This window comes from Schistocerca piceifrons, chromosome 10 (assembly GCF_021461385.2).
Source record: "Schistocerca piceifrons isolate TAMUIC-IGC-003096 chromosome 10, iqSchPice1.1, whole genome shotgun sequence".
NCBI lineage: Eukaryota > Metazoa > Arthropoda > Insecta > Orthoptera > Acrididae > Schistocerca > Schistocerca piceifrons.
Genome location: NC_060147.1, coordinates 145,389,970 through 145,417,723, shown reverse-complemented (window position 1 = coordinate 145,417,723; position 27,754 = coordinate 145,389,970). Strand labels below are relative to the sequence as shown.

The 27,754-nt window shown below is 49.5% G+C and overlaps 1 protein-coding gene across 3 annotated transcripts in view; it reads left to right on the top strand.

Moving 5' to 3' along the window:
• The window catches only part of LOC124718802 (protein roadkill), a 319,005-nt gene that overhangs the window by 164,828 nt on the left and 126,423 nt on the right, over window positions 1-27,754 (top strand). The window contains exon 1 of one of the 3 annotated variants that reach the window (XM_047244414.1): window positions 3,905-4,283. The exons of the other annotated variants lie outside the window; for them this stretch is intronic. Coding sequence (XP_047100370.1) covers window positions 4,267-4,283 — 17 coding nt within the window. The 5' untranslated portion in view covers window positions 3,905-4,266. Of the gene's footprint in view, window positions 1-3,904; window positions 4,284-27,754 lie in introns of those variants that run through there. 3 annotated transcript variants of the gene reach the window in all.

The window sequence follows — 27,754 nt, the reverse complement described above, 5'->3', positions numbered from 1 at the left end:
CAAGTCACACAAATACCCAAAAAGGGAAGTAGGAGTAATCCGCTGAATTCCATGCCTATATCACTAACGTCTATTTGTAGTCGGGGCTTGGAACATATACTGTATTCGAACATTATGAAGTACCTCGACGAAAACGATTTATTCACACATAGTCAGCACGGATTCAGAACATACCGTTCTTGTGAAACACAACTAGCTCTTTATACTCATGATGTAATAAGTGCTATCGACAGGGGATGTCAAATTGTTTCCATATTTTTAGATTTCCAGAAGGCTGTAGACAGCGTTCCTGACAAGCAGTCTTGTAACCAAACTGCATGCCTACGGAGTATCGCCTCAGTTTTGCGACTGGATTCGTGATTTCCTGTCAGAAAGGTCACAGTTCATAGTAATAGACGTAAAGTCATCGAGTAAGACAGAAGTAATATCCGGCGTTCCCGAAGGAAGTGTTATAGGCCCTCTACTATTCCTGATCTACATTAACGACATAGGAGACAATCTGAGTAGCCGTCTTAAATTGTTGGCATATAATGTTGTCATTTACCGTTTTGTAAAGTCATCAGATGAACAAAACGAATTGCAAAATGAATTGGATAAGATGTCTGTGTGGTGCGAAAAGTGTGAAGTTATTCACATGAGTACTAAAAGAAATCAGCTACATTTCGATTTCGCGATAAGTCACAAATCTGAGGGCTGTAAATTCAACTAAATACTTAGGAATTACAATTAGAAATACCGTAAATTGGAACTATCACATAGATAATGGTGTGGGTAGAGCAAACCGAAGACTGCGATTCACTGGCAGAACACTTAGAAGGGAACCTCCCCATCGCACCCCCCTCAGATTTGGTTATAAGTTGGCACAGTGGATAGGCCTTGAAAAACTGAACACAGATCAATCGAGAAACCAGGAAGAAGTTGTGTGGAACTATGGAAAAAATAAGCAAAATATACAAACTGAGTAGTCAATGTGCAAGATAGGAAACATCAAGGACAGTGTGAGCCAAGGAACGCCGTGGTCCCGTGGTTAGCGTGAGCAGCTGCGGAACGAGTGGTCCTTGGTTCAAGTCTTCCCTCGAATGAAAAGTTTACTTTATTTATTTTCGCAAAGTTATGATCTGTCCGTTCGTTCATTGACGTCTCTGTTCACTGTAATAAGTTTAGTGTCTGTGTTTTGCGATCGCACCGCAAAAGCGTCTACTAATGGCACGGTCGCAAAGCACAGACACGAAAATTATTACAGTGAACAGAGACGTCAGTGAACGACCGGACAGATCATAACTTTGCGAAAATAAAGAAAACTTTCACTCGAGGGAAGACTTGAACCAAGGACCTCTCGTTCCACAGCTGCTCACGCTAACCACGGGACCACGGCGCTCCTGAGCTCACACTATCCTTGATGTTGCCTATCTTGCGCATTGACTACTCAGTTTGTATATTTTGCTTATTTTTTTCATAGTTCCACACAACTTGTTCCTGTTTTCTCGATTGATCTGTGTTCAATTTTTCAAGGCCTATCCACTGTGCCAACTTATAACTAAATCTGAGGGGGGGGGGGGTGCGATGGGGAGGTTCCCTTGTTAGAAGGTGCAGCAGATCCTACCAAAGAGACTGCTTACACCACGCTTGTCCGCCCTATTCTGGAGTACTGCTGTGCGGTGTGGGATCCGCATCAGGTGGGACTGACGGATGACGCCGAAAAAGTGCAAAGAAGGGCGGCTCGTTTTGTATTATCGCGAAATAGGGGAGATAGTGAGTGTCACAGACATCATACGTGAATTGGAGTGGCAATCGTTAAAACAAAGGCGTTTCTCATTGCGACGGGATCTTCTCATGAAATTTCAAACACGAGTTTTTTCCTCCAATCCCGGAAACATTCTTTTGGCACCCACGTACATAGGGAGAAATGATCATCACGATAAAATAAGAGTAATCAGGGCTCGCAGAGAGAAATTTAAGTGCTCGTTCTTGCCGCGTGCCGTTCGAGAGTGGAGCGGTAGAGAGAGACAGCTCGAGGGTGGTTCACTGAACCCTCTGCCAGGCACTTAATTGTGAATAACAGAGTAATCATGTAGATGTAGAGCTTTTGCAACATGTATCTACTACTCGACTGAACTACTGAAGTTGGGCCGACTCTTTGTGTTCCACACCCGACTGATGTGTACCGACCTGTTACGGATCGTAGTAGCGCTCTTGGTTGCACGGCTGTAGTGGTGGCTACTTGCTGAGGACACCGACACCAGAAAACTAGGAGAGGAAGCGTGTGCGGTCGAAGCGACACACACACTCTCTGCTCAAACGAGGACCTGCTGTAGCGAGTCGCAGTGCACTAGGGCTTCCACTGCATATTTCTGGCGCTCACCTCTGCTTCAGCAGGTGGATTTGTGTCAGCCAGTAAGGCAGAGGCGAACTTGGGCTTACCGCGTGGCAGGCTCTTCCCGTGGTCACGGGCCCCTTTTCTCAGCGTGTTCACACGACGGTAAGTCAGGTCCAGTGACGTGTTAACCGTGACGCCACAGCCTGCCCGAAGGTCGTGCGTCCGAGTCGCCTGTGCCTTATCGATTGACACACATGCAGCCGCCACAGAAAGGCGTAGTGGAAGCAGCGACCGGCTGGGTTCCCACTGGCTGCCTCACGACACACGTACTCGCCCAACTTTCCTCTCGGTGGCCTTCACGCCTTTGCCGACCGTCGTCGACGGAGCGACATCACGGTCGCCGGTACGGCCTCGCTGTTGTCACTGACGAACCTAGCATCGGGGCTGGCTGGCTGCCGCTCCCTCCGTTAGTCTTAGCCGTCCAGCATCAGGGATGTTCGTACCAGTGGATCTCAATTGTGAGTGAGTGTCTGCGGCGGTCGAACATAGCTGTTCGTTTGTCTCGCTATTTTCCGCAGCAGTCCACAGATTCCGGTTTTACATCTTCAGACAGGCGTCTGGCCCTATGTTACCCCATTTGAGTTTTGAGTGTGTAATGCGAGAGGACGCAGTAATTGGACGGAAGACAACATTTTTGACTGATAAACCCTTTGTTCCGCATCACTCCACGGGTGTCGTTCGGCGGTATGAAACGAGTGGCCGAGGTGTGCACAGCCCTCGGCTGGACGAGGCACACACAGCACACAGCACACGTCTGCTCGCAGCGGAATCTCCCGGCTACCTACTGGCCGCTCAAGCAGCCGACCAGCTTACCAGTGTGCACAGAGAACCCGGGAATGTCCCGAAAGGGAGCAGATTACATCGGAAAGTCTCACCTGCCTAGTTTACTAATTGCCGCTAGAGTGCTCGTACAGTGCCGAGTGAGTTACGGAACTCAACATTTTTTTATTGCTAAAGCGTAATATTTGCTTGCGTTAGAGCCACGTCTCGTCGTTAATGTCAATTACGACTCCAGCGCACGTTCTCTCGAAAATACAATGTGTTTTTCCTTGTAGCTTCGAAAGAGTTTCACCAAACTTCTTTTTGTAGAAGTAATAAGTTACTTTCGATAGAAGAGCGAGGAAGTGTAGTGCTTTTCGCATAAAATGTGAAAGGTATGAAAACGTAAAAATATAACACCGAGAAAAATGTGTTACGAAGCTGTAAAACGTGTACTGACACGGCAGTATCTTCGTGAGGAAAAACATTTTGAAACGGGGAATTTAAAGTAAGTGTGTCGTCCCAGTCTCGTAGATCCCTCGCCGTCGGATGTGGCCGCGCATCAGTTCACGCCCTCGTTGCGCCGTAACCTTAAAACGCGAAAAATAGCCCGCGCGCAACAGGCGCGGCCGGATGCCGGCTAGGGAGTTCGGCGGCGCGCGGTTGGCAACGGCCAAGGTTCGCCGGTTGCGACGCCGGCCGCCAGGGGCGCCGCGGTCGCTCTCTGCGGCCGGGGCCTCGTCCGGCCTTCAGTCCATCCTTGGCGGGGGAGCCGAGCGGACGTTCCAGCCGGAGCAGGGCGGACACAGCGGCAGTCCATCGCGCACGGGCGCAAACACACACACACGCACAGCAGCAGTGGCGGTCGGATCTCGCACCCACGTGTCGTGTCGTCCTCGTCTCCCCCAGCAGCGCCGGGCCAAGTTCCTCCCGCTCACCAGAGTGCTGTGGCCGCCGTGTCGCGCCGGCCTGCCCACGCGAGTGCGTCCCAAAGTGCGCCGTGCGGAAGTCGGTAACCTCGTCCAGTGATACAGTTCGTCGACCTTTGCCAGCGCAGAGCAGCAGCAGCAGCAGCAGCCGCCATCTGCCGAGGTGCTTCTTGACGCTATGGAGGATAGCGCGTTCCAGTAATGTTCGCGCTGAACAGGTAACTAGTGTTTATTTTAGTTTTCGACCCCTCGCCTTCTGCATAGGAAAGCTAGCTCGAGAGAAGTGCTAGGTCGCGGCCACCGCCGTGTGGCTACGTGCTCGCCATATCGGCTTTAAGCGGCCCGGCAGGTATCCCGTTATCAGCAGATTTGCCGAAGGCGAGCGGAGCTGCGCAGGCGTTGACCGTGAACCGGCGTGCGCACGTCACGTCGCGGAAGGATACTATCAGGGGCAGGCCGCGGTGGAGGGGATGGCGGAGCGCGTGCAGTGCGCAGCCGCGGTGGCTGCAGCCGGCGGTCGCTGGCGGCGGACGTCGGCCAGTGGTGGCCGGAAGTGGCGGGGCGCGGGGTGTCTGCGGCCTCGCTGCTTCCGAGGCTGGCTGTCTGTCTGTCTCTCCCGTTTACTGTCTTTGTAAGCCTGGTTACGGCCTCATCGGGGAACAGTTAACGAATTGCTGCTCACCCGCCGCATATCCTGTTGCTGCAGCACAGCCCCCCGTGGTGTTGTACGCTGGTAGTCGTTATTGTTTTCGCGGATTGTTTCGATGCACCTTTCGACGCTCGCTTGCCCTGAGCAAGGCTCCGCATGACCACCGCAACCTGCGTCCGTCGGATGCTGCTCGTTGTACACCATCTCCCTCTGTAGGTATTCTTTCTTAACCCCAAAATTAGCCCCTTTGCCTCGCCATCTAATCCTTGATGCGTCGGCGTGTAAACGCCCACCGTTTGTGCTGTAAAAGTTTTTTTTTTTATTTCTCTCCAATCTGATTCAGTTCGTCTTCGTCATTCGACTCTCACATCTAATCTCCAGCGTGCTCTTGCACCACTTCATTTCAAAGCCTTTCATCTCTCTTCTCGACGTTTCGTTTCCGTCAGAAATGACCTCCCACTTCCACTCTGTTTCATCAAAATGTCTCTTTTGGTAACGATTTTGTTGTCTCGCTGCTTGCATACGTGAGATTGAGTTAATCTTTTCGATAAAACTCTCACCAAGTGCCGAAAGATGAAGCGGTGATAGTGCTTCGAAATCGACTGCGACCTTAAAAGAGTAAGTGGCTTTTTCTTCTCCCGTGTAACGCGGAAGCCTGTACAAAAAGTTTTGCGGAGAGCACCCTGAGAAATGACAGAGACCGCCTCGTCAACATAACTGTTTTGCCGTCCACGGTAAAGACGCGACACACTAATGCTACGAATTTTCTTTTACCGGATCTCTGTCGGAGACTTTTCCTCGCTGACTTCTTGCTGCACGGTTTCATTCTTCACTCAGTCCGGCCACCTCGTCCTGTTGAATTGTTCTGTGATGACTCTCGTCTTACTTTTGTCTCTTCCATTGTCGATGCGTCGCAGCCTGACCGAGCGTTGCCGCGCACACACACACACACACACACACACACACACACACACACACACACAGGTTTCCTCGGATCTTTTTGTGTCGTCAGAGTTTACAGTTTATTTTGTCACTTTAACTTCGTAGGAAGTCCATCTGTCTTCAGCAATTGTTGATACTATTTCTACTCTGGAACTTGATTTCCTGTTAGTAACGTTTGTCCATCTTCTGAAATCCGATGCCGAACTTTTAAAGTTTAGTAATGCACGTTGTCCAGCTATTAGTTGTGGCACACGTTCCGTCTCATCTAGACCGCGACTCGAAAAAGTGTCAACTACCGGCTTTTCGAGATTCATTTTTTGAGACCTCAAGCTGTCGCTGTTTATATACGTCATTAACAAAATTAGCATCAGCGAATGAGCAAGATGCACTCCGCTGGTATCTAGAATACTTACCAGTCGATGAACTGAGGTAGCTGTTGAATGGTATGCTCTTGCCGTGAAAATATGTCCATTTGGCACGTAGTAAGTTATTGAAACAAGTGCAAAGCCGTGGATGGTGACGTCGGGTGGGGTGTGTGCTTCAGGGGGACGGCGGCGAGCGTTTGCCGCAGACGTCCGTGTGATGCGAGCGGCTGCTTTCGGGGGTCGTTGCCGAAGGCCGGCCGTTGTGCGGCACAGTGTTTTTGTGTTTCTCCAGCAGATCGTCGATCTCTTGTCGCCTGCCGCTGAGAGTCATTTAGCCGTGCGCAGCGCCTGCTTTGTCGTACGACTGAGGTGGTAGTGCTGCGAGCACGTCGGCCTGTCTTCGGTTGCGGATTCGGTTGCTGCCGGTGTGTCTAGTGGTCAGACAGCAAGCGACACGTCCAGCGTAGCAGAGCCTTTATCAATTCTCGGTACAGATCGTGCAGGTCCGTGGCTGTCGATGAAAATGCCAGCATAACACAGCGAGCAGTAAACGTACCGCACGCATTTAATTACAAACTCTCGTTGCAGGTTCTCACCGACCATTTTTAAGGTCTACTGTAATCGGAACGCTGTTGTACGCAAACCGTTACGTCGACACAGCAGCAGAGTGCAAAGTAATTGCGATACGACACGAGGCTGCTGCAGCAGAGAGTGAAGTAACGCAACGCGATGGCCAGCGTTCGTGGAGGCGGTCAGCATTCGCAGCGTTCTGCGCTGCGGCGTGCATCGCCCCGGGCTTGCTTGCTTGCCTGCACTGCCTCGCTGAGCGTCGCGTCGAGGTGGTTGACCTCTGAGCGACCGCCAGCTGGCTCGTATCTCTCTCTCTCTCTCTCTCTCTCTCTGCGTCGCGCGTGTGTGTGTCGCTAGACCGCTTCCCCGCACGCACGTGACTCATGCGTTTCCTGGGAGGCTCGCTGCCGCCGCTTCTGCACAGTATGTCTGTCTGCACGTCTTTGAGAAGCCCCCCTCCCCCTCTCTGCACATCCAGCTGCGTCACCAGCTACTCGCCTGTCAGTTGCTCGTCGTCTCGCTCTTAGGCACTCGAATTCAACAAACGCACTTCCTCGCTCCATCTCCTACCCGACAGCCTGTTGTACGCTCTACCTCGCTATAGTGCGTTTACAATTGGTTGCGACTTTTGACGTTTGGCTCACCGGAGGGGAGGTGAGGCCGTTGCCCAGGTAGTACCCGTGGCGAGCACGCTTTGCCTACCACGCCACCACCGCTTCGGTTCGTAAAGCGCCTTTGTTGCCACACCGTGGATAAACATTACCACGTTCTGTCGCGCACTATATGCATTTACGTTCGTCATCTTTCGTTGGAGCGTGGTATTTTCTGCCGCTGAAGTTTTATGCCGTCATCAGCTATTAACAAGTGATTTGTGTTGGATTTGTATTAATAAAAACAGTGCACCACGTCTGAAAACACAAGGAAAGTGGAGGTTCGGGAACACATTCAGTGTTCTGCTGCAAAATATTGCTCCGAATTCAACAACAATAATAACGGACATTGCGCCATACCACTCAGTTGTGATGGAGAAAGCTACAACAATCCAGTGAATGAAGCGGATATTTCGCTCTGGGTACAAAGAAATGTTCCACTGGATAAAGTTGAACGTAACGTGGATAATGCAAAGTTACTGGAACAAGCCAAAAAACCCACGGTACCAGGTGGGCAAATTGGCTGACGCTAAAGGGAGTAGTTTGATCAGGCTTCGTCCGTGTCACGGTACTTTAAATCCGACTGAGAAGACGCCCAGTGAGGCTAAAATGCTGAATAAAGAAGCCGTTTGATACGTCGCACCAGAGGACAAGTCTCCCGCTGCCAGCCACACAAAGAAGGTACTTGAAGAGGGATGGATTCACGAAGGACTGTGGCGAGTTTTGAGTAACACGTACCTTCTCTTCTTGCCGTATTAAAATCTGCTTCTTTTCTCAAAACAGAGCAGAGGCTACAAATATTCATCTCACTGACATTCTAACGGACTTGAAATTGCGACAGAATCATGAAATAGTGCGTTATTAAACTATTAAATTCCTGAGGACAATTCAGTTCGGTAGTTCATGAAACAGCCCAGTCTCAGAATAAAATAACCGCGTAACTTCACTTGTGTTGTCACAAAACTCACGGCAAGTCTCATTTCACGAAGTATCGATGGTCATTAAAAATTACACTTCACCGAAAAAAAAAAAACTAGTTGCTCGTTATGAAAGTTTCGCATATTATTCATAAGGCAAAATGCTCCGCTTTTTGTGTGCTACCATTTACCAAAATATCTGTTGATACCTCGAACGGTTTATTGGGAAAGTGGGGTTTTTAACTATTTATTTCTGGTTTTTTCGCTGGCGCGTGCTTTCATGACGGAGTGGTTTAGATACATTCGATTTTCTGGTTTAGATACATTCCATTTTCTCGAGACTGCAGACAGATCGCTCCAAGTTTAAATAGCAGTTCAGTGTGTTTCTACATTTCGTACGAGGCAACATATGACGTAACACGCACGAAATACAGATCCATAGCGACCCTTATTTTTCACTGCAAAGTTGAAGAATTTCTTGCTGTAACATTGAAATACCACAATAACAATGAGCATTAACGAAATGATATGCATTTCGTCACGAAGCTGACGAATTAACCTATAAGATGTGCGTGAACCAGATGTTTTTCGCTGATACTTCCTTTACGGTCGTCTGACAAAGGTCTCAGACGGGTGGGTGAGCCCGTGCCGCTCGCCGTTCACGCGCCCAGCTCTCGCTGGCCAGGACGCCTCCCTCTGCTCATTCCGCGCTGCACTCTCCAAAGTAGCAGCTACTTTTAAACGCAGTATGTGTCATCGCGAGCTTACAGACGCCTGTCAGTGGACAGTACCACGAGTTGTGTCGACGCTTGGCATCCGAGTCGACTGGGGACAGACACTTGCAGTGAGGTGTCCGTCTGACAGGCAGCCCGTGCCTGCTCTAGAGGAGGGGCGGCGACCCGTAGCAGAGGCGGAGCAGGGAGGGAGGCAAGCGACACACGGACATTCTTCCAAGTTGCGTATTTAGTGTGTCTGCTGGGTGCGAGAGTTCTCTATTAGAAGTGACCGCTGGAGATGGGGAAAAACTTTCCTCGACAAATCTGCGCATTTTACACGTATAACAGGTTTTAAAATGCAACGAAAGCAGCAGAGTACGCGAAAATACTCGAACGACACGAGCAAAATAAATGCTATTCATTGCTTGTGTTGAAATGCCAGTAATCGGGAAGTAAACGAACGCTAAGAACGCAGCAAATGTGCGTGTGGTGCCGCGGAGAGCCGGCTGCTGATGTTTTCTGCCCCGACTGTAGGGACGGCAGCCCAGCCAGCTGTCCTGTCCTGTCCTGCCCGCCTGGCGACAGCTGCCTGCCTGCCTGCCTGCCTCCCCTCCCCGCCCCTCCCCACCTCATCCCCCACTCTTCCTCCCCCCCCCCCCCACACACACACAACTGCGAGCTAGCGAGCGGCAGGGGAGCGCAGACTAGCTTCCGCTTTGCGCAACGCCTGTCTGCCCACGTGTGTGGGAGTGCGCCTGCGCGGTGTGTAGCGGAGGATACTCTCAGTTGTCCCTCTCCGTGTCGCATTTGTGAAAGGTGCGTGGCGACAGTAACTGACGCTAAGCCCCCGTATGAACCCCAGTTGCACGAATTTTCTGCTTACGGTCATCTCGCGGAACGCGTGTACGAGGGAGTAATAATACGCTGACCGAATCCTCTTGCGCCGTACGCTCTACGAATTGCAGCGGCCCGTTCATTCGGTATCACGGTCCCGCCGTCCAAACGACAGCCCGTGGAGGAACTCGCCGCTGTTCGTCGGATCTTCTCCAGGGCCGCAGGCTGAATCGGTGGTACTCGTGTTTCGCGAGTCAGTTGTTCTGTCGCAGAATTACATTCCTCGCAATAAATCAGTTTGGCATCTGCTTTTCGAGCAGCTTGTTTTATCTCGTCATTCCTCTTCGTCTCCGAAATTTACGCGTCTACAAAAATAGTGAAATTTGCACCTAGGCCGGACGCAGTGGCCGTGCGGTTCTAGGCGCTACAGTCTGGAGCCGAGCGACGGCTACGGTCACAGGTTCGAGTGCTGCCTCGGGCATGGGTGTGTGTGATGTCCTTAGGTTTAAGTAGTTCTAAGTTCTAGGGGACTGATGACCTCAGAAGTTAAGTCGCATAGTGCTCGGGGCCTTTTGCGCCCAGTATCCCAGAAAGTTACCCCCTCCTCGACAGGAATATGCGCGCACTTAGTAGCGTCTTTTTAGTTCCGTCTTCCCGTCTCGTTTTCTCTCCAATTTCCAAATAACCCCGAAAACTTACACACTTCACTGAGTGGACCTGACTGTCCCAACACTGAAAAAAGTATTTAAATCATTCGGGGACAGTTTAGCCTTTTCTTCACGGGTACATTAAGTTTCAAAGACTTTTCTTCAAATTTGAGACGTTCGGTCTGTCTTGCGGGATCTTACACGATTTCAGAAAAAGAAGACGACGAATGAAACAAAGATTAGAGAGACTGTAGCGCGAGGGGAACAGGTCGGGCTTCGGTGCCAGGCAGGGGCGCCTGCACACTCCGTCCCTGCTAAGTCTCCCCAGCCTGATTCTCTTCCCGTTGGTCCTGCGACGAAAGCGCAGTACCTGTGGTGCCAGCTTGTGACCGCTTTGATGCCCCCCGCCACAAATTCCTCTCTTCATCTCAAGAGTAGCACTCGCAGCCTACCTCCCCAATTAGCTGCTCAGTGTATTCCAGTCTCTGTTGCCCTCTACACCTTGCACGCTCCCGCAGAAGCTACTCCCTGACCTATTAACATCCTGTCCCTTCTCCTTGTCCGTGTTTCCCACATATTACTTTCCGCTCCGATTCTGCTCAGAACCTTGTCTTTCCTTACCGTACCAGTCCACCTGATTTTCAACATTCTTCTCTACCACCACATCTCAGATGTTCCGATTCTCTTCTGTTCCGGTTTTCCCACGGTCTGTGTCTCACTACCCCACAATGCTGTACTGCAAACGTACACTGTCAGAAATTTCTTCCTCAAATCGAGGCCTGTGTTTGATACTAGCAGACTTGTCTTGACCAGGATCGCCCTTCTAGCCAGTGCTAGTCTGATTTCGATGCCCTCCTTGCTCCGTCCGGCTTATGCTACTGCCTGCCTAGGTAGTAGTAGTCTCTAACTTCATCTACCTCTATACCATCAATCCTGACAAGTTTCTCGCCGTATCATTTCTGCTACTTCACATTAGTTTTGTCTTTCTGCGATTTACTCCAATCGATATAACGTACTCATTAGACTCTTCAATCTGTTCGACACATCCTGTAATTCTGAGGATGCACTATCATGAGTGAATCTCATCATTGATATCGCGTCACTTTCAATTTTAACCCCAGTCTCGAACCTTTCTTTCACTTCCGTCATTGCTTCTTCGATGTTAACACCTTTTTTAACCGGGCCACTTCGTTCTTGGACTGATACTGTCCCATCTGGGCTGTCGAGCTAACATCCGTGAACTAGAGACGTGCATTCGGCGGGTCGGTTGTGAGCAGCCAGTGACAGCCACTGGACGCGCGTCCGCACTTTGTCCACGTCGCGGTGCCACAAATCGGAGTGGTGCAACATTTCCGAATAAAGTGTTCCAGAAGTTGTTCAGACCGTTTCGAACAACAGAAAAATCTATCCAGAGTTGGCTCCCAACTCCTCGACTCCCGAACCAAAACGAAGACGCGGTGACACCTCCCGCGACTCGATTCAAATGCAAAACTTTAAAAATTCTTTCCTGAAGAAAAAAAAAAACTTGACGGGTCACAGAGACCTGGTGTTATTAACACGAACCTACGACAGAGTCCGGAGTGCGTCTCCGCTGGTTCGCCGAGACCGAAGAAGGCGCGGGGTCTAAGGAAGGTCCGAAAGTAGGAACGTCCGGCAGTTGTGCGAGGTACATCACGGCTGTGCGAACGTCCTCTGCGTTGCAATCACTGGCTGAAGGGTTGGGCGTGTCGCGTCCCGGCACAGCCTCACTTTACCAGAATGAAGCAAGTGCGAACGGCGCAGTGCAATCGGGACGTTAACGACAATGGGTCAGTTATAAATTGCTGTCAACCTTTATTACGGGGAGAGAGAGAGAGAGAGAGAGAGAGAGAGAGAGAGAGAGAGAGAGAGAAAGTCCTTGGTTTGAAGCAAATAAGTTTCCTGAAAATAGGTTACAGAACTGCAATAGGCAGAAAAGATTGGTAGTTTCTATCAAGTTTATTCTCACATATACTTGTGTGAGGTGTTGGACCATAAACCCCTTAGTAAGATTCGGTTTGTTTATTCGGACTTGCTACTTCAAAGCTAATTGCCGGTGCATATAAGAAAGTAGAAGGCAATCACTTGTTCTCGGTTAGCACTGAAATCTCTCTAAGTAATTGAGACAAATACTGACAGCCTCTGTTCAACACTATTCCAGTGAAACTCTAAAAATCCTACTCGACCTGCAGTTCCTGAGTGTCCACCAGAGTCTATCACCGTCTCCTCGTAGTTGAAGTCTTTATCAGCTGTATCGGCTGCTACGGGCCTACTCGGCCCCGCTGTCGTCTCGCTGCGGAATCTCCAAACTGCCGGCACTGGCTCTGAATCTGCATCTCAATCTCTGCTTCAAGCTATTCCGCTGCCTGGCCTCTTATTTCGTTTCTCGTGTACTTGGGTGCACACGAGTTAATTTGTTCCACACGGCCCTTTCATTTCTAAGTGATAGGATTGCACAAGAATGCCTATGGTTCCACACGACACCTTCGTTTCTAGCTGCACTCAACTTAATTTGGTTCCACACGAGTCTTTTCCGCACGTGACTGACATTCCCTCTTGGTGTATTATCGCCCTGGTGTTTGCGTCTTACATTGCGCAAGTTTGATTCGTGCTGCTTCCTCTGGCAGGAAGTCAAACACTAAGTTATTTGATCAACAAGCCATACTTTGGAGCCTCCACCGCTTATCTTGTCGCTACGTCCTGGTGGACTATTTCTTAATGTCGGCTGGCTGTTTGCCTATGGAGCCTGGACTCTTATTATCGTCACAAAAGCAAGAATAAAAATTAAAATTTTGTAGTCACTACAGGCGGAGACTATGTAGTGAATTGTTGCGCCTGCAGCTGGCTGGATGAGCCACTTCTGAGGTGTACCACCTCCAGCAGCCAACTTGAGCTGACCGCAGCTTCGGCATCCACCACCGCCATCAGCCGTCCGACGTAGACTGTTGCGCGACCGTAACTGGCGGACTTCGAGGCGCGTTTAGCGGCCAGTAGCCGAGCGCAGCTGCGGGCCAGAGTCCAGCCGAGACATTCCCCACTGCGTCTGCCGCGCCCATTACAGGCCGGCGCCCCGCTGTCCCCAGTAAAAACTAGTTGTAAAAGTTTGCCTCCTTCAACTGTAGCACTCGTGGATACACCATTGTTTTCAGCGTTCGCGCAGTCGTTTCCTCGATTCATGCTACACGCAGATGCGCATCAGTTCGTCAGCCAATGTTTCCTATCCCCTTGTCGCTGTTTTCGTTGTCAGTGATTTTTGTCGTATCGGAATCCGTTAAGAGAAATCTACTAGTGACAAACGTAAGATGTAATTTGAGAACAATTTCGGAGAATAACGTCTGGAGCAGAGAATTGCAACGAAGTGAGACGTCAGTTGCGGCGAAGCGTTTGACGCGCCTTTACAGACCAGTGCTGAAAATTATGTGGACAGGCGAGATAATGACGTACTGCGCACAGGTCGACGAGGGAGGAACGCGAGGAAAATGTTGGAAAGGCGAAGGGACGGGGCTACAGGACATGTCGTAATACATCAGGGAATAACTTGCACGGTTCGAGAGGGAACTGTAGAGGGAAAGGAGCCCAGCACATGACAGAGGCTGGAATGTACAGGCAGAAGCAGAACTTTGAGACCGTGGTGTGGATCAAGACGAGAAAAGTGTCCAGTAGAGATGGTTTCTGAGGCGCACACCTTACACAGGTGTCAGCACTCGTTCGTGTTAGCTACTGTGAAACACATCTGTTCTACTGAACAACTGCCTGTAGCTCTCAAGTATCCGTTTTAAAGCCCGTGTTTACTAGACTTTTTTTTCTTCATGTTTTGGTCTATACTGCTACATCCGTAAGTTTGTCGGAGTAGTTCTGTAATGTCCTGCAAGCGACGGCAAGTGGAGCGGATGAATAGGTTGGCACCGTGGGAAGAAGGGATTGGAGGAATTGTCGTCCTCTTCCATTCGTTGAACTTTATCTGCGCTAAAGACATACTGTATTTTAATGTATGTTAACCGGGTGCATTGAAACGACGGAGAGGCTCCGTCCCCGCCGCAGCCGCAGTTGTCCGCAACCCCACGACGACTACCGCAGTCCACTTCACCCATCCGCCGCCCCACACCGAACCACTCTTCCAGCAGGGTTACTGTGCGGTTCGGCCCCCGATGGACACCCCCCCCCCCCACCCCTCCCCCAAGGCACCGTCTCGCACCACACCACACGAGTGTAGCCCCTGTCTTTACGTGGTAGAGTGACGGTGGTGTACGCGTACGACGAGAACTTGGGTGCGCAGCAATCGTCGATATAGTGTAGCCGAGGCAGAACAAGAGGAACCAGCCCGCATTCGCCGAGGCAGATGGAAAACCGCCTGAAAGCCATCCACAGAGTGGCCGGCTCACCAGACCTCGACACAAGTCCGCCGGGCGGATCCGTGCCCTGGGGACCAAGCGCTCCTTCCCAATCCGGAAAGACCGAACGGCTAACCTGGCGGGATGCTAAAGACGTAAACAGCGTGGGGCAAATAAGTGGCCCGGATGAGTGGATACGATAGGACGTGAATGTGTACATACGACTACACTTCGTGACGCGCACACCACGTGTACACCCGCCACGTGATCCACGCCGATTCAGAGCGTAGTGCGGGCTTCGTCACTGTGAGTGTAGTCGGTACTCACAGTGGAGCAACGGGGGTTCGTCGTCAAAAGTTACGTGACAGCGAAGTCGTGGAAACGGTGTGGTCAGTTGTTGGCCGAAACGCGCCCGGACATCAAAAGGTGTCGCTGCAGTTCACCAGAAAATGCTTCAGAGCCCTGCGGAATCAAGGCGACGCCTGTCGCAACAGACCGGCATATCACGTAGATCTTGCGGACGGATACTCCAGCTGGACCTGCACGTCCATCCGTACGGAATGTGTGTCGTTCGTGCAGATGCTTCTCAGCGCCTCCACTTCTGTGAGTGGCTGTTGACTTAAATAACAAAGTGGTTTAGACTGGATCTGTTCTCTACGTGTAGTGATGAAAACCGGTTTCACCGGAGTGTCGCAGAATCGCGGGTTCTGGGTGGCGGAGGATCGAGAAAGCAGCAGTGCACGATGAGAGTATTGGGGTTCGGTGTCTACACGCCGCATTATTGGTCACATCTCTCTTCATCAGACGCTCACTTCGGCGCTTTACATTGCCAGCATTTGGAAACCATTGGCAATAGGATGGAGCGACTGCCCGTACAGCCGATCGAACCTGGGAGTAGATTTACGCTATCTTCACGGCTGAGGGAGTGGTCAGGAGAGGTCAGTCAGGTGCCGGCCCTAGCTGGCCACCCAGCTCAGCTGACCCGGCAACAATTAGAGCAGTCCAGCTTTTTGTCCGTCTTCATCAACTTGATGACAAGAGCTTAAAAGTGCCGAGAGGCGAATGGTGGTCATTTCCAACATCTGGTACACTCTGGTCAGTACTACTGTGTTTCGTTTCCTCTGCTGCGTTCGTTTGTGCCCGAGTACTGTGTTGGGCGGCCCACTTTGATTTGCCCAACCCTGTAGTAGAATTCTTTGAGATAAATGAAGGCGACTTAAGACGAGCCCAGTTAACTCTACACCTACTTCGTTTCCTCAGTTCGAGGATATTAAAAGTAGCTCTTGGACAGTTGAGGATAATTTCTCCTTACTTGCCTCCTCTCTCTCCGTTCTTATTGCGTTGCCATCTTGAAGTGTTAACGAAGCTGTAGCATCGGCACCCATACTGTCAGTGTAGTAACGGGATTAAATTAATGTCGGCTAAGAAAATGTCAGTGTGTAGGAGAATGGTGTTGCGTGTGTGTTAGCTGTAGGAGGATGGAACGGCTGCTTGGTCGGGAAGGGAAGTCGCCTCGCATCGGATCGCCGTCCCGCTCGGCCAGTGGCTGCCGCCGTGTGGGGTCGGGAGCGAAAGTGGCGCCGCTGCTGTACTGTACTGTGTTAACAGGAGGGGAGGGGGTGTGCCGTGCGGTGCGGGCTCGTACCGCCTCTGTACTGCGCAGAGGGCGGCCGCTAGGGGGAGGCGGGGTTCGTGCCGTCTGCTGCGCGACGGCCGGACAGAGGCGCGGACACCACACGGCGGGCCCTCTCAACGAATTCTCTCGCGCAGAAACTCGGCCGCTAGCAGTCTCGGTCCGCTGGCTTCTCGTACGTCTGTACTCCGCGAGCCACAGTGGGGCGTGCAGCTCTGTCCCTTTTCGCCTCTCGCTCTCCTCACTGCCAGTGGCACCACATTTCTCCCGTCGTGTTCATATCACGAGAGCTGCGTGCCAGGAAGTAGTTGGTTTCTTTCCGGAGCGCCGGCAGTGGGCCCCCGCGCCTCGCCCGCCGCCCCCACTGCAGTTCTCCGGGCTGGCGGCGCGCGCCCCCTCTAAATGAAACCCGCCGCCGTCTTCGCCGCCTCTCGTAGTCCTACTCGGTAACGGTCGCACACTCGTGAGCCGCAGGCCGAGCAACTCATTGTGCGTCCCTACTTTGCTTTAATACAGGTCCCCGGGTACTCTTCTACGTAGTTCTCTATTTCGTTACATTACCCTTTTTTTCCACAGTCTAATCTCCTCGCCATATTCAAACTTTGCCCGATACGTGCTCGTAAGGGGTACGTCATCTGCGAATGTTCTACACAAAGAACTTGAGGTCTGTCCCCTTCCATTCCTGTAGAAAAGGCAGTTTCGCAGTCGTCCAGAATGCGTACGCCACTAGGAATGGCAAGAACCGAATCAAAATGATTTTAAAATACGACTATGTCTCTCTTCTACCGCCGCCCTGCATCTGTCTGCAGTCCAGTTCCGAAGATTAACTTACCTAACGACCACGGAAGCAGTCGCCGCTGCACAAACGGCACGGGCAGTTAAGGGCACTGCTCTGCAGAAAGCTAAGCGCCTGATGTTGGTTGCCACGTTCGCCAGTTGCTGTCCCTCAGCACATATCCGAGTGCGAGAGTGGAGATCGGGTGCGGTGACGGAGACGCGGTCCACGCGTCCCGCCAGTCTGCAGTCTGCCTCCGTATCTTCATCAGCTGCTTACACACGGCCTTCCGCCGCTCTCTGCCTGTCCACTCGTATCAGAAACGCGCCACCTGACGGCCACACAACGGGAACGCAGCAGCAGTTCCCTGGCAGTGCGGCAGTTTAGGCGTCGGACGAGTGCTGGAGATCCCGACACTAACGTCAGCCAGCGAACGTTTCGCCACCGGCATGCACGCAGTTGACTTGAGGCGGGAGAAAGCTGCGCCGGAGTGTGCAACAGAGGACGCACTGCGCACCGTTTCCACACACCCGTGGCCGTACCTTCGTTCGTACACCTAAGTTTAAGATACTGAAATAAAAATAAACTACTAAAAAAGAGTATCTGGAGGTTGTGGCGCGTGCCCCCGGACTCCAACCGCGTGCTGATATGTAGTCGACGCCGTAGAGCTGCTACTGCCACAGCTCTCGCGGCAGAGTAAAGACACGATGCTATCTATATAACGTCAGTCCCCGTACATTAACGGGAGGAAAAAAAAACACAAAACTTCCGAAAAGGCGTTCCTGGCGTAGTCGTTGTATCTCAATTACAAGTCCGCAGCGTTTCCACTTAGGCGAACTCGTATAATTATTATTATTATTGTATTGTTTATTACCAGGATTTGCAGTAGTTATTAATTCTTCTCTCGTTCGCATAGCACACACCACTGATTGCGAGGAAATATTTTAGTTAAGTTTTTTCTTATGCTGTTGTCTAGTTGCTATACAGTTTGTTGTGCAAGTATGCAGCGAGATCCAGAGATACTCGTTGATTCAGTCATTGTAAGATTGCGTCGCAATACGAAAATATTTCAAAGTTCACTTCTCAACTAATGACGTGAATATTTGCACTTCAGTGAAATAGTCTTTCATGACTAGTCGTCGATTTAGTCATTTGCCAAACTATTTAATGATGTAGTCCACACCAGGTATTTACCTGGTAGCGAACAGTTTGTTATTTTGTCACTAAATACTTATAACTCCCGCACCACACGCGCACGGAATAGTCTTGTCAAGTCACTGCGATTGAGTTATAGTTTCTTGGCAATTACCACAACACTTTAGCGTAATTGTTTTATCTTCATCATGTCGGATACTTGGGTCCTACTGAAGACTAATTGTTTGTATTCTTTCATAGAAGTTCACTTCTCCTTAAGGTCCAAGTAATTTAAAGTCAAGTCCAATGTTCACTAATTCCGTTATTGCATTTCAATTAAGCCGTAGTGCACGACGAAATGAGTCTATCTGTTCCTGTCTCAGTTCATAAAATCAGTTTCTTAAGCCGTGAATCCCGTCACGCAACAAACACTTCTACACTCGAAAACAATCTCGTCACGATTCGCAATCTCAATAATTCAGATCAGAACTGCTCTCTTACGTCTGCACTGGACGAGTTCTAGCAAGCGACTTCTTCTGTGGAAGAGCATTGTAGGCGCATTGAATTTCTTCGTTGCGCTTACAACTCTCTTCCACATAAAAGTTATCTCTGATGACATTACTTTGGACTTAACTTTTAAGTTATTAATTTCAAATTTGTCGCATGGATATTTGTCCATTGCTCAAATACGAAGTTTCTTCTTTCTCTTTCGCTAACTAATATGCTCAGTGGTGTACAATGTAGTTGTTGACAAAACTCTTTCGTGTTAGCTCATCGGCAAAGATGTCGTAACTGCCAACATAACTTTCCCTGCTTCATGTTCTTTCTTAATTGACTTTAAGGTGGTCGTTGGGCGTTACAAGGTGCAAAATTATTTCCTCAATTTAAATAAGTTTCGCTCAAAGTGTCGACGGTGAAAATAAACGCGCTTGTTTCTGTTGCGGGACACTACACACTTCCTCGAGTGTACCTGCTCGAAGATTAAAACTACAAAAAAAATTAAATATCTTTTTCTTTCGACGGAGGGTGCGGAGCGTGTTGTCACACTTGTTTGACAGAGTTTGCTGTGCCGCCGGTACCGACTGCACAGTAGCGAGCAGAAAACTCTGCCGCAGTAGGCAGTAAGCACCGGGGGGAAGTGTGCAAAGGCCTCGAGTACTGCACCCGCTACTGGGTCCGAATTTGGGTGACGAGGGGAGGCGAATCGACCGCGGAAGAGTTCGGCGCCGGTGTTCGCGCCCGGGGCTTTGTTCTGCACGGAGACGGCCGGTTTCCGCGTTGCGGGAGTGTAGTGGGCAGGCGGCCGGCCGCTTTCCCCGACTTTCACCGCCGCATCTGGGACGCGGTCTGAAAAAGCGCCAGTGAAACCACGTACTACTCCTCCACAGCAAGCGGCCGGCGTCTCGGCCCGTACAGGAGGCCCACTCTGTGTCTCTGTAAACTACTCCAAATTGCATCTTATTTTCAGCACACGCAAAGCGCATTTATGTCGCCTGGCCACTGCCAGCACTGGTTACATCGATGCTCTCTTCATTCCCCTCTCCTTTCCCTTCGATCACCTCCTTTACCTTCAGCATTTCCTATCTACGAAAATTGTAAGATGTACGACCAGTTTTAAACATCAGGTAACAGGTCCATAATTTGGCAATAAATAATAATAAAAACTAATAAATAAAAATCTATCACCTCCCCTCTTTCATAATTCGGGAAAATACTATTACAGCTACGGATGACTGGGGGAGAATGGAACCGCTTGGCAGTTACACGTATGATGCGCAGTCACAGGGATGGTCCTATTCGAAGTGATGTTTCTTAGGAAAACAGTTTTGAAGAACTGAAGTTTCACTTTTCCTTCGGTACAATCGCAACTCCTAACATTTTAGTACCGTTTTGTAAGAAAATTAAGCTGTATATATATGGTGTTACAAAATAAAGAAAAGATGTTATGTGGACATGTGTCCGGAAACGCTTAATTTCCATGTTAGAGCTCATTTTAGTTTCTTCCACCTACGCTCAATGGAGCACGTTATCATGATATCATACGGGATACTCTACCTGTGCTGCTAGAACATGTGCCTTTACAAGTACAACACAACATGTGGTTCCTGCACGATGCAGCTACTGCACATTTCAGTCGAAGTTTTCGTACGCTTGTCAACAATAGATTCTGTGACCGATGGATTGGTAGAGGCGGACCAATTCCGTGGCCTCCACGTTCTCCTGACCTCAACCCTCTTGACTTTCATTTATGGGGGCATTTGAAAGCTCTCGTCTACGCAACCCCGGTACCAAATGTAGAGGCTCTTCGTGCTCGTATTGTGGACGGCTGTGATACCATACGCCATTCTCCAGGGCTGCATCAGCGCATCAGGGATTCCGTGCGACGGAGGATGGATGCACGTATCCTCGCTAACGGAGGACATTTTGAACATTTCCTGTAACAAAGTGTTTGAAGTCACGCTGGTACGTTCTGTTGCTGTGTGTTTCCATTCCACGATTAATGTGATTTGAAGAGAAGTAATAAAATGAGCTCTAACATGGAAAGAAGCGTTTCCGGACACATGTCCACATAACACATTTTCTTGCTTTGTGTATCAGGAATGTTTCCTGAAAGTTTGGCCGTACCTTTTTGTAACACCCTGAATATTGTGTGTGTTTTCTTACGTCACTTATTGGTACACCAATGTCGTACGCCTGTTTGTTCCAATAGGCGTTTATTTCATGCAGTTTCCGGCTTGTTTGGCCGACATCACGAGACACTCGCTTGTAAGAAACCAGACGTTAGGAAGAGATCCTGACAGTGCGCGCACACGTGATGCCTGGCTGTGAAATTTGGTGAGAGATAAATCGATCGCCCATCTCCTATGTTTCTCACCCCTACCACACTACAGTAGGCACTGTGAACTTCATCGCATCCAGGATCGGCTATAGCCCTACCTAGTCGACCGCTTTATACACGAGAAACAGCAGGAAAAGCTGCCCCAACCTTCAGGCTCCCTCTGCACCAACAGTCATAACTAAAATCAACTGGTGCGCTGTCCCATGCTTCGAAATGTCGTCCACCTAATTAAGCAAAACTCTCAAATCTCGCAACACCATTTTACGAGGGTAATCCCAAAGTAAAGTGTCATATTTTTTTATAAGTACATAAACCTGTTTATTTCTACAATCGTTTACATCGGAGCTGAATAGCTGGGACCACAATTAAGGCTGACAGGCACTGTGAGACTGTCAAAAAACCTCAAACGGGCAATTCAGATCCGGAGAAGAGGAATGTTGAGCAAGGGCGTGCACATTCTCCATGACAACGCTCGCCCACACATCGCTCGGCAAACCGTTGCTCTCCTGCAACAGTTTCAGTGGAACATAATCACCCACCCACCCTGTAGTCCTGACCTGGCGCCCAGTGACTATCATCTGTTCCCTAAGTTTAAGAACATTTGGCCGGAAAGCGATTCGGCTCCGACGATGAGGTGAAATAAGAGGTTCATAACTTTCTGAACAGCATGGCGGCGAGCTGGTATGACATGGGCATACAAAAACTTCCACAGCGCCTACAAAAATGCATCGACAGAATCGGTGATTATGTCGAAAAATAGCTAAATGTTCAAGCTGTAAACTGATGTAAACCATTGTAGAAATTAACAGGTCTACGTACTTACAAAAAAAATTGGAGACCTTACTTTTGGGATTACCCTCGTATCTAAGAGGCACCACAGATCATATTTTAACAGCAAGGATAAAACAGAGATGCTAAGTAATAGTGGTGTTAATAAAATGGTCCTGCATTGACTGCAGCAGCAGACTGTATACGTGATCGGTGTAACAGTCCGGGCTGTTATAACAGCTGGACTCAGTGTAAACGTAGTTGGAGATCTCACACGTCAGATTCCACTTTTGCCGACCATTTGCCGAATGAACGTCGTAGTTACAAAGTCCTTACAGAAGTCCTAAATATAGCGAACAAAAGGGGGGGGAAACTAAGCCTATTGGAACAACTCGAGTCAAATATGCGCTTAGCTCTAAACCCGCAAGTGGTCCTCAGTAAGCAGATACGTCTGCGCGTGGCCAGCCACACACACTACCATCTTGTACCACACTACACTTGTCGTCGTGCGCCTCACTTTTTTATCCCTTGCACGTTTCCTAATGTATCCGTACAATCGCTATCCTACCGTTCTCCGTATGTGGTCACTGCTCGACCTGACAGTTCTCACGTAATGTAACGAGCAAACGTTGTCTGTGGGTTGATAGTAGCTTTGCCTCTAATATTAGATTTGCTAGACACAAACGAGTCTCGTAGACGCTAGCCAGTTGTTTCCTGACGATGGCCCAATAAGCTCAAACCGCTTCTAAATAAATAAATATTAGTAGCATAGAAATGCAGTTTTTGTTTTTCAAGCAAGGCTGGGATGTAGGTCCGCCACTGTTCGTGATACATGTGAACGGTCCTCCGTGTGGCGTACAACGAGCAGAGTCAACTGTTCTCGCAGACGACACCAGTACTGTAGTCGGTCCAACCATACACGTGCACAAGCGGAAGAGGTAGCAGAAAACAGACTTGTTAAAAGTATTACTGGCTGGTCTTCTGCGAATGATCTTACCCTCGATTTAAAATAAAATAAAAAAAACACGCACGTCTAGGGTTACTGCATCAATAAGTGCAACACGTGGTAAGGAAATAATAAACATGATGTAAACGTTAAAATTCTTAGGGGCCCATAATCATAGGAATTTAAGCTGCAAAAAGCATATTTTGGAACTCGTAAAACAACTTGCTTTGCCCCCATTTGCACTTAGAATCATTGCAAATCTTGGGGAGAGAGAAATCAGTGAGGTGACATATTTTGATTCAATAGTGTCATATGGAATAACGTCCTGACGTAACTCATTTTTAAGAAACGAAGTTTTCATTGCTAAAAAAACGTGCTGTAGGAATACTACAGCGACGACCATCTTGTAGGCATCTGTTTAAGGAGTTAGGAATTGCGACTAGTGCTTCACTGTATATTCATTCCCTCATGAAGTTTGTTGTAAATAATCTACTACGGTTTAGAAGGGACGTACAGTGATGGTGATTACAGAGCCAGAAGTAAAAATTACATTCATTGCTACACGTGAAAGTTGTGTCTGGCGTGATATAAAATACTTGACAGGTAGCAAATTAAAATTCGGAAACTAAGTGAAAAAGTTCCTTTTTGAAAACTCCTTCTATTCTGCAGAATAATTTCTGTTACTATAATGTGTTAAAGGTTGTGGGTGAAAATTACACATGCAGTTTATAAAAAAAAAATTATAAAATGTTTAGTTATGCAGACATACTCAAAAGTTATGTTGTGATGGGTACGGAAAATGATTAATTCGATATCATTACAAATTATCGTTCAAATGGTGCACGGAACATGAAACCTACCTACATACCTACCTACCTACTTGATAGAAGATACATCCGAAAGATCAGTATCTGCCACGGAAAGATCCGCTGGACTGCCGACAGCTGTCTGTCCGTCTGTCTGTGTGTTGTGAGGACGACAGAACGGTTCGCTTGGCGGTGCCGACGTCCGCTCCAGACAGCCTGCCTGCCTGCCTGCCTGCCTGCACGTGGCGGACGAGCGTCGTTTCAACGGACGAGTTGCCCCGCAGTGCTATTGACTGGCGGGCGTCGTTGGCTGTCGAGTCGGAACCCCCAGGTTCGATTCCCCGTCACTATCTTACATTTTCCCTCCTCGAAAGGTCCGTAACGGTTTCCCTTCTGCATCTGCGGCCAAATGAGGAGCCCGTTCGGAAAAAAAAAGAATCGGCACTTCACCAGCCACTATCTGGCACGTGGCGGGGAGGGAGAGGGGGGCACTTTCTGCGTCGCCGTCGCTTTTCCCATTTTCGCTAGAAGAAAGATTCCACGTCGGTTGTAATCTCTCAAAGTTTACTACCACGGACGGAAGCGGTACGTACGCTCTCGGAATATCGACAGCAGACCACACGGCGTTGCAGAATTTGCAGCTGCTTGTAGTGAATGTTTGCAGTCGTGTAATCGTGTACGAGTAATGGGTGCATCTGCCTGGTGACCCGGAATGCGTTACAATTATGTTGAAGGTCCACTTCTAGTTCCATTTCGCTACAACTGTCTCTCTCTATAATCAGCATCATCAGCGAACAGTTTCTCGGAACTTCCGATGTTATCCACTCATATTATGAAAAGTAATTGACCACAACCATTAGCACGGAGCATGCGAAATTGACAGGCGTGTGGTGCCGAAGTGGCGAGATACGTTAAGGCTTGTACCGAGCTGGCATTTATTTGAATCCGTGTGTGTATTGTATACAAGCAGTCACTGCCGGACGTTTAGTAGGAAACAGGCGGGCTCCCATGGGGCCGTCCCCTCTCCAGAACACCTCGCGAAGGCCAGAGAAAGACGTGTGTGTGTGTGTGTGTGTGTGTGTGTGTGGCCGAGCCGCCTCTCGTGCGGCGAGCAGAGGCCGTCCGTCCTTCGTGCTCGTGTTTGCTGGCCTCGTGGTCGCGTGAGTGCCTTCTCTCTCTCTCTCTCTCTCTCTCTCTCTCTCTCTCTCTGACCCCCAGCGGACAGGCCGCTGATTGGGGACGCGCCGCTGCCGCTGCGCAGTGCTGCCAACGTGCGCCGCCGTCCCTCCCCCTCGGCTGCTCCAGTTGCTCGTTCCAGTTACACAGAAACCAGCCGCAGACGGTGTACAGCAGCAGGGGCGGCTCCAGCGAGGCTGGCCGCAGCCTCCGGCTCGCCTGACCCCAAACCAAACAGCGCGCCTACACACACACACACACAGAGTACAACTCTGCCCCCGCCCCAGAAAACAGTGCGAGAAGGACGAGGAGCGCACGGCGAGAGCCTGACGTAGGGTCGAATAAATTCTGGGCCGAACGTGAAACCTGCCTCAGTTCAGTAAATGGAGAACCCGACCTAAGCCAACCCGAAGTCAACTTACCCTGTTCAGACACAGAAGTTGTACTACTCGCAGCAACAAGATCCCCACAAGCTCGACACTCGACTCGAGAATGGAATCGGTCTAGAGGAACACTTAAATTGGCAGAAAAACACGAGTGCAAAGATTAAAGAAGCTGAAAGCAGACTTAACTTTGTACGCTTGGTGAAATACCGAACACGTGGAGTGGAGCAACCTGTTACCCTTTCAGGTACAAAATATTTTCGAACCCATTGTCGAATATGGATCTCAAGCACGTATATTGTCATCGAACCAAACCAAAAAAATTCTGTCTGCTGACCAGAGGATGCTTCGTATAACTTCAGATCCTCACTATTACCTCCGAGGAAATTCGCTGTACGAAACACACAAAGCCAAGAATATGCTAGATCACAAGAGTCGTGGTTAATAGACTAAGTAGCTGTGAACTTGTCAGAATCAGTCTTGCGGTACGATCCTTGGACGTTTAAATTTTCCAAACCGAAATATGCATTTCCTCCCCACGGTACTCTCGAAAGAGTCTCGAATCCTGTGGGAAACGAAGAAATTAATGAAACTGTCAACAGACCGAAAACAGCTACAAGGATTTGTGATGATGTAGCAACCTGATATAGAAAGGTCAACTTATTGAGCGACACTCTTCCAATCTACTCGCATAGAAGAAGACAGTATGCTCTACATCGACTACTTTAAAAGTTTTTCATCGTCTGCAGAATCAGATGGGAATTTTCTACGTCGACAAAATTTCGAGATGACAATATAACATTATCAAGACCACTGAGCTACTATGAAGGTGTATAAGCTTAATAACAGGCAATCAATCACAGTTGGGGGTTTCTTCAGCCGTAAGTCAAACGCCGGAATTTGGAATGAGAGAAATGTAACGAACATCATCTTCCTCAGAACTATCGCCCTATAGGCAACAAAAATGCTACAAAAATTAAAAAAGCAGCCAGTTGTCCCAAATAAATGGTTTCATAAGAGCACAAACTGAAAGTATCGGCTGAAAACGGCTACGCTCTCCTTCAACCCACCGTCATGTTAAGAGGTGGAATGAAATATTTTTTAAAAGTTAAAAAGTATGTCGACTGTACCCGGCAGTCGAATTAATACATTGATCTTCAGGTGGTTTACGTGCTTGCTCTAAAGATTATTTGCCCCAGATGGGACAAAATTTTAAAATTTCGCAAGTACAACGGTAACTGTTACCTTACGAGCTAGCGCTAGGAAGCAGCGGAACGGCCCCCGTGAACGAGCGCTGGTTGTCGTGTGTCGTGTCTGGACTTGGGAGTCACCGCGGGAACCACGCGTGCGTGCCACTTACACGCCGGCGGACTGCGAGTCGACTCGAGGCGCGGAGTTTCAACACGCCGAGGAAAGCGGCGTACGTCTGCATTGTCGGGCCGAAACTGGGACAGCCCCGTCTGCACAGACAGACACACAGGCAGGCAGGCAGGGCGAAGGCAGGGGGGGCGAACGGCGGCGGTGAGACACCGCCTAATAGCGGGGGTTCGTGTCTCGCCAGAACCAATACACGGACCTCTGTTCCCCTTGGCTGTGAGGTGAACGTCTGTCTGCTCGTTACGTCCTTCAGTACTCGTCTCAGCCAGGGGCAGCTTGTACTCGTGCATTTCCTTTTACGAAGGGGGGACTGTCAGACAAGAGCAAGATAGAACCTGTTCAAATGTGGCGCTACTGTGAGATGCTCGAGACTGTACGGATGTGACGAAAGTATCGGAGGGAAACGGAATTTGTGCGACAACTCGCCCGAATAGCAGATATCCTGTGCGGTCGGCAGGGGACCGTAGAGGCAGACGAGAGTTTGGCTGCTGCGAGCGGGTTCACACGTCCGTACACCGCAGTAGTTACGGAGCGAGAAGTTTGCTGAGGCGGCCCAGCGTGGGAGCCGACGTCGCACCAGTGGCCGCACTGAAAGCGACGAGGATTACGGCGGGTGACGTCCCCTCACATCGTGTCGCGCTTCAGCGGCGGCCGACTGGACGTTTCCATCTAGAAGGACGCACAAAGTTGGCAGTCTCGGTCACACCTCATTATTTGTTACTTTAGTAACGCGTATCGGCTAACTGCCGTCGCCGGAGTGGTCATAAAACAGAAAGTGAAAAACTGCTTTGTACATATTAGAAAAGTATTTTTCCCAAGAGAAGAAAATAGCCGTACGATGGTTATTATTTCAATCAACCGCAGATTGAAAAGTGCTCCTAAGTAATAGGATACAAATACAGTAATGTGAGTGGGTGTACGTACCGAATCGTTTAAAAAAAACACAGAGTGCGTTGTTAGTGGTGCAGGCAGCGTCTGTTGTCTCGCTTCTTACCGGCGGCTGTGCCGTGTAATGTTGTACTGACCTTTTACAAGCATTCTGTACGTATTACTCGTGTAGGTTACTGTATTTGTGCCCTGCTAATTCGGAGCACTACTCGAAATTTGTGATCCATTGAAATAATGTTAATCCTACGGCTATTTTCCTTTCGTAGGAAAAGTATTTTTGTGACACGGGTAGGGAATTGTACATCCCACGTTTCTCGTCTTACGA